At 39.1% G+C, this 14,268-nt stretch overlaps 1 protein-coding gene across 1 annotated transcript; it reads left to right on the forward strand.

Annotated features, from left to right (window-relative positions):
• Positions 1–2,271: 2,271 nt before the first annotated feature.
• On the forward strand, positions 2,272–3,911 carry LOC131976129 (complement C1q-like protein 2). The gene is made up of 3 exons (XM_059339045.1): positions 2,272–2,434; positions 3,426–3,551; positions 3,631–3,911. Exons 1-3 carry the CDS (start codon positions 2,272–2,274, stop codon positions 3,909–3,911), a joined length of 570 nt encoding a protein of 189 aa, XP_059195028.1.
• The last annotated feature ends 10,357 nt before the right edge of the window (positions 3,912–14,268 follow it).

Below are 14,268 nucleotides of genomic sequence, written 5' to 3' on the forward strand. Positions count from 1 at the left end.
ATAGACGTTGGAATGTTTTACTCCCTTGACAGCCTCACCTCTATGACCTGATCATTATTGATCACTTTGACTCACTGGGATCAACATTTAGAACACAAAAAAACATCAAATCTGTTTATGAAATGATGTTATTTTACACTAGAATTGTAGATGTTGGTAAATGTTGTGTAGGAGGAGTAAAGGTCAGGAGGAGGAGGAGGAGAGAGACACATTTTTTAGTGAATCTCTTTTTATCCTTCAACAATAAAAACACAATAGTTGACAGATGTAACAGACATCAGCACATGTACTACATGTAAACACACAGTGGTTTTATTATGATTCACATCAATATATGACAGTAATAATAATAATAATAATAATAATAATAATACAATATATTCAGTTTGAGTCTCTGTTATTTTATCATTTATAATTTCTGATAATAAAAGATTGTTCTCACATTGTAGGTTTTTTGTTTTTGATAGAAACCAAATAATGTCTGAGGACCAAAACAAACCAGTTATTTATATTAATTATTTTAATACGGAGCATGAGACGACTTTCTGTCATTTCTGGACACATTATGCTCTAATATGTATCAGCAGACTATAATGGAAACATTTCTGTTGATAAATGATGTTATTTTACTTCAGTGAAGAATTGTAAATGTTGTCTCCAAATCTAACATGAAGAGGTGAAATGAGGAGAAGATCTAGTTTTATGTTTTATTCTAAATATATTTGAGTTTATCTCAGCTTTGACTTGTTCTATCTTCATCAAACACAAAGTGTGTGTCAGCAGGAAACACGCTGCTGAAGGTTTTACAGCTGGACGTCCCTCCAGAATACTGTTAATGATTGTTGCTCCTCCTCCTCCTCTCCTCCTCCTCCCCTCCAGAATACTGTCAATGATTGTTGCTCCTCCTCCTCCTCCTCCTCCTCCTCCTCCTCCTGCTCCTCCTCCTGCTCCTCCTCTCCTCCTCCTCCTCCTCCTCCTCCTCCTCCTCTTCCTCCTCCTCCTCCAGAATACTGTCAATGATTGTTGCTCCTCCTCCTCCTCCTCCTCCTCCAGAATACTGTCAATGATTGTTGCTCCTCCTCCTCCTCCTCTTTCCTCCTCCTCCTCCAGAATACTGTCAATGATTGTTGCTCCTCCTCCTCCTCCTCCCCCTCCTCCTCCTCCTCCTCCAGAATACTGTCAATGATTGTTGCTCCTCCTCCTCCTCCTCCTGCTCCTCCTCCTCCTCCTCCTCTTCTCCTCCTCCTCCTCCAGAATACTCTTAATGATTGTTGCTCCTCCTCCTCCTCCTCTCCTCCTCCTCCTGCTCCTCCTCCTCCTCCTCCTCCTGCTCCAGAATACTGTCAATGATTGTTGCTCCTCCTCCTCCAGAATACTGTCAATGATTGTTCCTCCTCCTCCTGCTCCTCCTCCTCCTCCTCCTCCTCCTCCTCCTCCTCCTCCTCCTCCTCCTCAGAATACTGTCAATGATTGTTCCTCCTCCTCCTGCTCCTCCTCCTCCTCCTCCTCCTCTCCTCCTCCTCCTCTCCTCCTCCTCCTCCTCCTCCTCCAGAATACTGTTAATGATTGTTCCTCCTCCTCCTGCTCCTCCTCTCCTCCTCCTCCTCCTCCTCCTCCTCCAGAATACTGTCAATGATTGTTTGATAGAATTAGCAGTGGAAACAAACCTTCACTCATTTCTACCTTTAATCTCACCTGCACAACTAAAATGTTTTCATAAAATAAAGTTTATTCAGCAGTGGAAATAAAAGCTTTAAGATGTGAGTTACTCAGATGCTGCAGGAGGGTTTCTACCTCACAATCACTTAATGTTTGACTATCTGACCTTTGACCCCTGACTACAGTTTTTATTGTCCGAACTGAGTATTTATGAATGATTCAGACATGATAATGTCAGATGTCAAAGATGTCCCAATGTTGTACCAGTGGAGAATTTTTCTAGAGAATGAGGTCAGTAGAGAGACAGAGTGAAGAGAAGCTGATAACCATCAGTCAAGCCAAAAGGCCTCAGCGTGATGACGAAGTGTGTGTCTGTGTGTGTGTTAATAAACACGCTGTATGCATAACTGGGACTGCATGAGAGGCGTTCATGGTCAAAGTGTTCCAGCAGCCTGCAGCAGCTGGTATCTTCTCACCTGCACACAGATCATATCGGGTCATCTGAGGCCAAACTAGAACACGTCATCCCAAACAGGATCCTTGGAGTCTGGAGAGGATATAAGGCGGGCCGACTGGACCTCTGCACCTTTGTGAAGACGTGTGAACTGAACAATGAGGGCTGTTGGTTTGCTGCTGCTGCTGCTGGCTCTGTGTGGGTCAGGAGCTCAGGGGGAGCTTCAGGAGACGGAGACCACAAAGACAACCACACCTGACATCTGGGCGGAGGTGAGGGCTCTGAGAGAAATGGTGGATCTGCTGCAGAGAGAGAACTCAGGTACACACTGATTACTGTTCATGTTGTCTTTAAGTTGTCATGGATATTTACAGCAGTTTTCAGTGTATTTCTGAGGTAAAATGAGGCTCAACCTGCTGTTAATAATGTGTTGTGCATGTTAACAGCGTGTTGCTCTGTAATTCACTGTCATTGCATCAACACCAGAGCTGCAGACCAGACTGAGCAGCAGTGAGTCCAGGACCGACCAGCTGGAGAGAGAAAATGCAGGTGATGAAGTGTGTCAGTTAACTGATGAACTTACAATAAATATGAACAACAAATCAAGCTTCTTCTGTTTTTCAGTCCAAGCTGCAGACCTGATGTCTCTGGAAACTCGACTGACTGCCACCGAGAGCAAAACCAGTGACCTAGAAACAGAGAATGCAGGTATTTCACTGACAAACATCACCACCATCTTTTCAGATTTTTTGCTAGCGGATGAAATTGTTGATGAGGCTCCTTCTGTCAATACAAAGTCCATAGAGAGCTATGGTTTGTTGGTTTTTAAAGTATTCATTCTGTGTTATTAGTATAACCAAACATTGATAGATCTAATTTTTTCTCTATTTCTGATTGATGCATTGCTCCCAATCTGTTTTGGGACCTCTGTCTCTACATACTACTATTGTGTTTCATCACCAGTTCTCTTTTCCTTCTACTTTAACATTATTTTACCCTTTCAAGCCACCATGTCAGTGCTATGTCAACTCTTTGATGAACTTGAAAGTATTCCACATTTTGAATAAATTATCAGTATTAGTTAACTTTTCATATATAAAAGTTAATTCCACCCAATCCCACTTTTCTAACTGTTCCTACTTGAACTTCTTCGGACACATTCACACCATCATGACAGTGAAGCTATTCAGCATCTAGCATTCTCTAGTATAGTTTAATCTCTGCTTTGGGTCGTTGTAAACTCACACACACTCACACACACACACACACACTACATATATAATGACTTACACTGACTTTGTCCTGTTAACAGAGAGGAAGGTGGCCTTTTACACAGGTCTGACTGATGACGGATATGTTGGACCATTCAAGACAGACACCACACTGAAATACAGCAGAGTCTTCACCAACGTCGGCGATGCTTACAATCCATCTACAGGTAATTTACTGCAGCTCACATCAACATGTTTACTCATGTTAATCTACATTTGTTACAGTTTTTATTTTCTGCTCTGTAGGTTTCTTCACAGCTCCAGTCAGAGGGGTCTACTACTTCCAGTTCACTATGGGTGGTCGCCAAGCAGGTCGCATGGGTGTAGAGGTGTTCAAGAACAACCAGAGGATCATGTGGAATGGGGAGACTAAGGAAGAGTTTGGGACTGAATACTTGACTAACTCTGTTGTCTTGGAGCTGATGGCAGGAGATGAAATCCACCTCGTTCTCTCAGACGGCTTTTCTCTCTATGACAATACAGACAACCACAACACCTTCAGTGGCTCCCTCCTCTTCACACTGTGAGGATCCTTCAGCTGCTGTCTGACTCCTTATTGGCTACACTGTGATTTACTGCATGTACCAAATAATGAGACTCTGCATCTGACTTCTCTGTTGTGTCATCACATGAAAGCAACATTGAAATAAATCTATGAAGCATTCAGAAAACAATGTTTAATCCCTGTGATTGTCCACTTTGTTCTCCCTGACGGTTCCTCTCCTCATTCACTGTCTCCCTCTACCTCTTCTGTGTGTTCACACATCTTCACATCTATTTTTGGTCATTTTGCGTCTCGTATCGTGACTCAAGTATCGGGATAAAATCGTATCGTGACTCAAGTATTGGGATAAAATCGTATCGTGACTCAAGTATCGGGATAAAATCGTATCTTGACTCAAGTATCAGGATAAAATCGTATCGTCACTCAAGTATCGGGATACAATCGTATCGTGACTCAAGTATCGGGATAAAATCGTATCGTGACTCAAGTATCGGGATAAAATCGTATCGTGACTCAAGTATCGGGATAAAATCGTATCGTGACTCAAGTATGAGGAGGAGTAAAGGTCAGGAGGAGGAGAAGGAGTCAGGGAGAGGAGTCAGGAGGAGGAGGGGAGAGAGACACATTTTTTATTGAATCTCTTTTTATCTTTCAACAATAAAAACACAATAGTTGACAGATGTAACAGACATCAGCACATGTACTACATGTAAACACACAGTGGTTTATTATGATTCACATCAATATATGACAGTAATAATAATAATAATAATAATAATAATAAAAAAATATTCAGTTTGAGTCACTGTCATTAATTTAACATTTTGATAGAAACCAAATAATGTCTGAGGACCAAAAACATACCAGAGATTTATATTAATTATTTTAATACGGAGCATGAGACGACTTTCTGTCATTTCTGGACACATTATGCTCTAATATGTATCAACAGACTATAATGGAAACATTTCTGTTGATAAATGATGTTATTTTACTCTCAGTGAAGAGTTGTAAATGTTGTCTCCAAATCTAACATGAAGAGGTGAAATGAGGAGAAGATCTAGTTTTATGTTTTATTCTAAATATATTTGAGTTTATCTCAGCTTTGACTTGTTCTATCTTCATCAAACACAAAATGTGTGTCAGCAGGAAACACGCTGCTGAAGGTTTTACAGCTGGACGTCCTCCAGAATACTGTCAATGATTGTTGCTCCTCCTCCTCCTCCTCCTCCAGAATACTGTCAATGATTGTTGCTCCTCCTCCTCCTCCTCCTCCTCCTCCAGAATACTGTCAATGATTGTTTGATAGAATCAGCAGTGGAAACAAACCTTCACTCATTTCTACCTTTAATCTCACCTGCACAACTTGATGCTTCTTTTCTGTTTCCTCTGGAAAATAAAACAACTAAATAACAACAAGGAAGGAGAAAGTGGATTCTAATGTATAAAATGTTTTTATAAAATAAAGTTTATCCAGCAGTGGAAATAAAAGCTTTAAGATGTGAGTCACTCAGATGCTGCAGGAGGGTTTCTACCTCAGAATCACTGACAGTTAATGTTTGACTATCTGACCTTTGACCCCTGACAACAGTTTTTATTGTCCAAACTGAGTATTTATGAATGATTCAGACATGATAATATCAGATGTCAAAGATGTCCCAATGTTGTACCAGAGGGGTTTTTCTAGAGAATGAGGTCAGTAGTGAGATAAAGTGAAGAGAAGCTGATAACCATCAGTCAAGCTAAAAGGCCTCAGCGTGATGACGAAGTGTGTGTCTGTGTGTGTGTTAATAAACACGCTGTATGCATGGGAGGCGTTCATGGTCAAAGTGTTCCAGCAGCCTGCAGCAGCTGGTATCTTCTCACCTGCACACAGATCATATCGGGTCATCTGAGGCCAAACTAGAACACGTCATCCCAAACAGGATCCTTGGAGTCTGGAGAGGATATAAGGCGGGCCGACTGGACCTCTGCACCTTTGTGAAGACGTGTGAACTGAACAATGAGGGCTGTTGGTTTGCTGCTGCTGCTGCTGGCTCTGTGTGGGTCAGGAGCTCAGGGGGAGCTTCAGGAGACGGAGACCACAAAGACAACCACAGCTGACATCTGGGCGGAGATGAGGGCTCTGAGAGACATGGTGGTGGAGCTCAACCTGCATGTGGATCTGCTGCAGAAAGAGAACTCAGGTACACACTGATTACTGTTCATGTTGTCTTTAAGTTGTCATGGATATTTACAGCAGTTTTCAGTGTATTTCTGAGGTAAAATGAGGGTCAAACTGCTGTAAATAATGTGTTGTGCATGTTAACAGCGTGCTGCTCTGTAATTCACTGTCATTGCATCAACTCCAGACCTGCAGACCAGACTGAGCAACAGTGAGGATGAAATTCTCATCAGCAAGTTCAGGACCGACCAGCTGGAGAGAGAAAATGCAGGTGGTGAAGTGTGTCAGTGCTCTGATGAACTGACTGAGAGCTCCACAATAAATGTTTAGGAGAAATCAATATGAACATGGACATGAGGATCTATCTGTGTTTAACTGTGGTCATGTAATAATTCACAATCACAATCAAACTTCTATTTTTCAGTTCAAGAAACTCGACTGACTGCCACCGAGAGCAAAACCAGTGACCTAGAAACAGAGAACGCAGGTATTTCACTGACAAACATCATGTTTTTTAACCACAATATTTGAAGCTGTTAAATGTTTCATATATAATAAATTTGGGACGCTTTGGCAAATAAATAAAACTGAAAGAAACTTAGAGAAACAAAAGTTTATCAGTTTGAACATTTTCTGTCTTTGGGTTAGGGTTTGGGTTAGTTGTCTTTATTAAATATATTTCACAAAGATCAGCTCTGTTTTAGAAAACAGTGAATCTGTTAAGTTGTCAGGGATATTTACAGCAGTTTGTCATCAGCAAGTTCAGGACCGACTAGCTGGAGAGAGAAAATGCAGGTGATGAAGTGTGTCAGTGCTCTGATGAACTGACTGAGAGCTCCACAATAAATGTTTAGGAGAAATCTATATGAACATGGACATGAGGATCTATTAAATTTCTGTCTTCCAGTGCAAGAAACTCGACTGACTGCCACCGAGAGCAAAACAAATGACATAGAAACAGAGAACGCAGGTATTTCACTGACAAGCATGATGGGTTTTTTTTGTTTGTTTTTTACCACAATATTTGAAGCTGTATAAGGTTTCATGTACATTAAAGTTGGGACGCTGTAGAAAACAAATAAAACAGACAGAAACTTGGAGAAACAAAAGTTTATCAGTTTGAACATTTTCTGTCTTTGTAAAGTTTTCTTTATTTCACAAAGGATCAGCTCTGTTTTATTGCAGACAAGGTTCACAACTTTTAAGTTGTCATGAATATTTACAGCAGTTTTCAGTGTGTTTCTGAGTGAAAATGAGGCTCAACCTGCTGTAAATAATGTGTTGTGCATGTTAACAGCGTGCTGCTCTGTAATTCACTGTCATTGCATCAACTCCAGAGCTGCAGACCAGACTGAGCAACAGTGAGAGTCAACTTCTCATCAGCAAGACCAAGATCGAGATGCTGGAGAGAGAAAATGCAGGTGATGAAGTGTGTCAGTGCTCTGATGAACTTACAATAAATATGAACAACTAATCAAACTTCTTCTGTTTTTCAGTCCAAGCTGCAGACCTGAAGTCTCTTGAAACTCGACTGACTGCCACCGAGAGCAAAACAAGTGACCTAGAAACAGAGAACGCAGGTATTTCACTGACAAACATCACCACCATCTTTCCTGTTTTTTTGCTAGCGGATGAAATTGTTGAGGAGGCTCCTTCTGTCAATACAAAGTCCATAGAGAGCTATGGTTTGTTGGTTTTTAAACTATTCATCATGTGTTATTAGTATTACCAAACATTGATAGATCTCCATCATTTATTCTCTATTTCTGATTGATGCATTGCTCCCAATCTGTTTTGGGACCTCTGTCTCTACATACTACTGTTGTGTTTCATCACCAGTTCTCTTTTCCTTCTACTTTAACATTATGTTACCCTTTGAAGTTACCATGTCAGTGCTATGTCAACTCTTTGATGAACTTCAAAGTATTCCACATTTTGAATAAATTATCACTATTATTTAACTTTTCATATATTAATGTTGATTCCACCCAATCCCACTTTTCTTACTATTTCTACTTGAACTTCTTCTGACACATTCACACCATCATGACAGTGAAGCTATTCAGCTATTCAGCATCTACATTTACATTTACATTTCATGTAAATTTAGCAGACGCTTTCATCCAAAGCGACTTACAGGAAGAGTAAAAGCAAACAATCAAGGTCTAGTGCAATAAGAGCTATTAGTGCATCAATAAGTGCTAGTGACAATTCTTTGAGGAGCAGAATTATCGTGTGGTGCTACGAGAGAAGATGCTCTCTGAAGGTCTTCAGGAGGTTTAGTCATTTACATCTAGCATTCTCTAGTATGGTTTATTCTCTCTTTTGGGTGATTGTACACTCACACACTCTCTCTCACACACACACACACACACACACACACACACTCACTCACTCACTCACTCACTCACTCACACACACACACACACACACACACACTACATATATAATGACTTACACTGACTTTGTCTTGTTAACAGAGAGGAAGGTGGCCTTTTACACAGCTCTGACTAATGACGGATATGTTGGACCATTCGACACAGATACCACACTGAAATACAGCAAAGTCTTCACCAACATCGGCGATGCTTACAATCCATCTACAGGTAATTTACTGCAGCTCACATCAACATGTTTACTCATGTTAATCTACATTTGTTACAGTTTTTATTTTCTGCTCTGTAGGTTTCTTCACAGCTCCAGTCAGAGGGGTCTACTACTTCCAGTTCAGTCTGTGTGGTCACCAACCAGGTCTCATGGGTGTACAGGTGTTCAAGAACAACCAGAGGATCATGTGGAATGGGGAGACTAAGGAAGAGTTTGGGACTGAATACTTGACTAACTCTGTTGTCTTGGAGCTGATGGCAGGAGATGAAATCCACCTCGTTCTCCCATCACGCTATCATCTCTATGACAATACAGACAACTTCAGCACCTTCAGTGGCTCCCTCCTCTTCACACTGTGAGGATCCTTCAGCTGCTGTCTGACTCCTTATTGGCTACACTGTGATTTACTGCATGTACCAAATAATGAGATTCTGCATCTGACTTCTCTGTTGTGTCATCACATGAAAGCAACATTGAAATAAATCTGTGAAGCATTCAGAAAACAATGTTTAATCTATTTTTGTAATTTTTTGTCTTTTTTAGTCATCTTTACATCTATTTTTGGTCATTTTGCATCTTTTTTGGTCAATCTGTGTCTATTTCAACAATTTTGTGTCATTTTTTGGTAATTTTTACATCTATTTTTGGTCATTTTGTGTCTTTTTTGGTCATTTTTACATCTATTTTTGGTCATTTCACGTCTCTTTTGGTCAAGTTGTGTCTTTCAATAATTTTGTGTCATTTTTTTGTCATTTTTACATCTATTTTTGGTTACTTTGTGTCTTTTTTAGTCAATTTGTGTCTATTTCAATAATTTTGTGTCATTTTTGGGTCATTTTTACATCTATTTTTGGTCATTTTGCATCTTTTTTGGTCAATATTTGTCTCCCTCTACCTCTTCTGTGTGTTCAGACACCAGCTTTATAAATATCACATATCATATCTTAAATGCAGCCATTATTCTTATTTTAGCCTCAGTTTAAATCAAGTGTGCTGCAGACATGAAAGGGTTACTGTCCTGAAAGCTGTTATCCAATCAGATGTTTTTGCTGTTGTCTCTAGGCAGACAAACATTAACGTTCCTCCCTTTCTGTCGGGGCACCAGTTAATACACAGCTACATGCTGTCAAAGTGTCTGACATGTAAAAATGTAAAATAATTCCATCTGTCATGCAGTTTTCATCAGTCCTGGTCATTCTTCAGACTGTCATTTTATGTCAATATCAACATTATACAGCCAGTTAAAATGTACCAATAAATGTAGACATAAATAAGTCATAAATAATGGATGATTAATGTTTGATGAACTAAATGAAAGTTGATAGAGCTGATAAATATAATTATTCAGTTAAACACATTATAATTAAATAGGACATAAATGTTTATGATGAATTCATTTTTAAATGTTCCTTTCCTTTATTCTTCCTTTTATCTATTTTTACTGTAAAATAATCAACTTTTCATGTGATAAAAACAGAAACACTTTTTCAGCTTCGTGAGGGGCATTTAGTGGCGTCTTGTTGTTGTTGTTGTTGTTTTTTAACACAAACCACTGAGTCACACAGTAAAGCAGCTGGAGCCAAAAGCTGCTTCTACTACATTTTGTCAGTTTTTACTAAGAGATGATGGAAAAACTGCTCAAAGAATCTAGTTGTAGTCTGTAAATAGATTGTCTGTCTAAAACCTCAGAGTGAGACTAGAAACTCTGAACACTAGATGTCTTTAGATGGGACCAGGTGGGACACCAGAGTTTTACACCAGTCTTTTACAAAAATGTTTAAAAGTCTTCTGATGTTTAGGGAGCATAGCTGTGAGATTCCGGCAGAGGCAAACTGCTATGGGTGTTTGTGTGTTTCCTCCTTCCTCCTCCTCTCCTGCTTTCTCTCCAAGCCGACCAATCATCAGTTGGTGCCACTATATATATCAAGCTCGTTGAGTGTTCTCCCCCTTTCTCTGGTTGCTCCTTGTCTGTTACCTGCCTGTGCTGTTGGTCTGTGAGTTAAAGCCTGATTGTAAACAGAGGCATGTGTTAGGAGGTTGAGGACAATAAGTGATGCTCCCTGTAAACATCAGAAGACTTTGAAAAGATTTGGAAAGACTCCTGGAAAACTATCAGCTCACATCTAGAGACAAGAGTTTAGAGTTTCTAGTCCCAGCCTAGTCTCACACTGAGACTTTTATCAAAGAACGTTACGTTAAAATAATTGATTATTTTCTATATTGGTAAATGATTTTATGCTTGATTTCTGCTTCTCTGTTGTCTGTCTCTGTGTCTGTCCCTGTTGTCTGACTATCAGGTCAGCCTTGGTAAATATCTCTATGCATTTATATTAAATCAGGCAATATGATTTTGATACAATGATTATGTTTGTGTGTTAATTTTGACTACATATATTTCATTGTCTGTTTCATATTTTTTAGACTTTTAGAATCTATGTGAGACAGTGAAAATCCTTTGGCTCTGTAAGACATGATATCTCTGTAAGACATAACAAGGCAGGAGGTTTTTGTTGTTTGTTCTGGAGAAGAAGCCAGGTCAGGATGGCCTTGTCCGGGGCAGCAAGCAACCAGGTGGCATGACCTGTCATTTTGTATTGATTAAAACTGGCGAATAAGCGATCAAGAGGGCGGGACTTCCTGGAGGAAATCGACCAGCATGTTTTGTAAACAAATGTTAGTATTTTAATGGGTTCAGGGAGAGAGACGTGGTTCAGACTTCACCAACTGAAACCCGTCTGTTTGTATCAGGGACATGAGTTTTTGAACCCGGAGATCTCTGTAAAATGCAATTTTTTTGACGTATTGTAATAAAACTTTGTTAAACTGAGAACTTGGACGTCTCCAGCTCTTCATTTCCCCCATCAACGATCTGAGCAGAAAAATGGTGAGGTTTTTTCTGTTGGTGACAGATTATCAATTTTCAAGGTTGCCTCATGCAATTTTTCTAACAGACTCTACAAAGACTGTGAATCTGAGGCAGGAGAAGAGAGAGAAGAGTTAACGCTGTTAATGGTGTTAACGGCCCAGCACTAGTAAAATGTAAAACTTTGTGGCATAAGCAGCACTAAAGCTCCATGTACAGCTCCTGCTGCTGCTCCAGTCCTTTCAGCTGGAGTCTAGATGTCTAGATGTGACTGTGGTCTGGACATGAAAGTCATTTTCCATTTATTAAATATCTTGTTTTCACCTTTGTCTGTATATACATTCACCTCTGTTGTAAGGCAGTGGTTAATGTATCAGTTGTTGGTCGTATTTCGGCTAAAGTTTATAATCTGTTTTATCACCACACAAGGATTTGGCTAATGTTATTGTAATGGATGTAAAATGTCGCCATCTGTTGGTGAATTTAATCTATGACAGGCAGCTTTGGAGGAGACATTAGAGATAAATATTAATAGAAATGAGTGTTTTTGATACTTTTGTTGACAGAAGGAACTAAATTTGAATGTAGCTACATTTTGAAATATCAGTTTGTTTGGTACTGAATTAATATGTTTTATTAGGAGTGTAGTTGTAGCCTATATAATAATAATAATAATAATAATAATGATGATAATAATGACAATAATAGTAATAATAAATAGCAATAGCAATAGGGTTTTTTAATATTAGTATAAGTATAGAAGTAGTAGTACTGCCAGTATTAGTGGTTGTAGTTTGCATTATAATGGATTATAGTAGATACTACTAATATAATATACACATTAGTATTATATTTGTAACTGAAGACATTTTTTCGCTTAGGGCCCCATTTTGGTGAGGGGCAGCCCTGACCGCAGGGAACTATTCACAAGACTACAACTAGATTTCCTTCAGCATCTTTTACCTACAATGCAATTTTAGTGTGTGCAGTGGTTTGTGTTGAAAAAGAAAACAACAACAACAACAACAGCAACAACAACAACAAAAAAGAAGAGAAAACGCCACAAAATGCCCCTCACAAAGCTGAAAAAGTGTTTCTGTTTTCATCACATGAAAAGTTACTATTTTACAGTAAAAATACATAAAAGGAAGAATAAAGGAAAGGAACATTTAGAAATTAATTCATGACATACATTTATGTCCTATTTAATTATAATGTGTTTAATTGAATAATTATATTTATCAGCTCTATCAACTTTCATTTAGTTAATCACACATTAATCATCCATTATTTATGACTTATTTATGTATAGATTTATTTATACATTTTAACTGGGTCTCCTTACTGTTCTCTTTACTAAGAAACAGCGCCCCCAAAATCCTGCTTGTGGCCGTAAATATATGACATCACTATATTTTTATTGAGGCATTATTGTGATGTTCCTTTTTCCAGTGGAAGTGCTTTTACTGGTTTTACTGGCCGGTCTGGAACCAGTCTGAACCAGGACCTTTCCCCGCTCATCTATTGGTTGGTGATTGTGTTACTTCACTGAGACTTGAGATCATATCAAACACGTTTGATATTATCTCACTCATGTAGTTCATCTTTGGTTTAGTTATTTGTTTCTTTTCTGTGGTCCAGCCTCATGTCCCATCCTCCCTCACCTTCTCAGAGCCTTAGTTTGTTGTGTTGAGCTCACTGAATACATTTCTTTAACACTTTCACTCTGACTGTTATTTTGGTTGTGCTGTCGTCATCATTACATCAGTAAATCTGTGATCAGCCTCGCCGTCTGTTAAAGAGACCAGGGGGCTCAAACTGGCGGTCCACGGGCCAATTGCGGCCTTCGTAACATGATTGATATGAAAGTTTAATGTGAGTTTTATATGAATGGCACTTTACCGTGTTGTGTGTGGAAGGTCCCTTTGATGACTTTTTTGGTAATTTTGTCTTTGATTAGTAACTTTTTGTCTTTTTAATAATTAAGTAATTTTGGGTTTTTTCTGTCATTTGGTGTGTTTTTTGGTCATTTTATGTCTTTTATGTAATTTAGCTTTTTCTGTCCTTTTTTTAAAAAAATTTCTTTTTTGGTAATTTTGAGTCTTTTTTTAGTTATTTTTTGTCTTTTTTTTTTGTTGTTGTAATTTTGTGTCTTTTTTGGTCATTCTGATTCTGCCTGCAGCGGCCGCCAAGTAATTAGAGTTTGAGACCCCTGATTTACAGTATTTATACAGAATGCAGCTTCATGTTCAGGTGTTTATTAAACAGGTAACTGGCTTCAGAGAGAAAACACTTGATGGCTGTGATCTGCTGCTGTTTAGGACGTCTCATGTGTCCCTGGTGGGCGGGGCTAACACACAGGTGAGGGAAACGTGAAGGTTAGAAGTTTTACTACCAGATTACCAGAAGGAGGAACCAGGCTGTCTGAGGCTGGTGAGTGAATATAGTTTCATATTGATTCATCTACTGATTTTAGTCTGTTTTAACTTTGTCAGATAAATACGGTGCTCCAAGCTGACATTTTCAGATTATTTACACTTTTCTTTTCCTGGTTTTCTGAGCCACTTAACAGCCAACAGTTTCTTTTCATGACTTCACCTTGAACAAACAACAGAGAGTTGTGGATTCTTAGAGTGGGTGAAGCTGTCGCTGTTACAGCCGGCTGCTGGGGTTTTTAATTACACTTATGCAACAACAACCAAAACCTTGACTACTGTGTATGTGTGTTTCCAGTGTTACTTGAAG

Source organism: Centropristis striata, chromosome 8 (assembly GCF_030273125.1).
Source record: "Centropristis striata isolate RG_2023a ecotype Rhode Island chromosome 8, C.striata_1.0, whole genome shotgun sequence".
In the NCBI taxonomy this organism is placed as follows: Eukaryota; Metazoa; Chordata; class Actinopteri; order Perciformes; family Serranidae; genus Centropristis; species Centropristis striata.

What these genes read in the sequence shown, in the direction of transcription:
- LOC131976129 (XM_059339045.1), top strand. Translation starts at nt 2,272, where the DNA reads ATGAGGGCTGTTGGTTTGCTGCTGCTGCTGCTGGCTCTGTGTGGGTCA. An exon ending in GCTGCAGAGAGAGAACTCAG is followed by an intron (nt 2,435 to 3,425) that starts GTACACACTGAT and finishes TCCTGTTAACAG; the next exon opens with AGAGGAAGGTGGCCTTTTAC. An exon ending in TGCTTACAATCCATCTACAG is followed by an intron (nt 3,552 to 3,630) that starts GTAATTTACTGC and finishes TCTGCTCTGTAG; the next exon opens with GTTTCTTCACAGCTCCAGTC.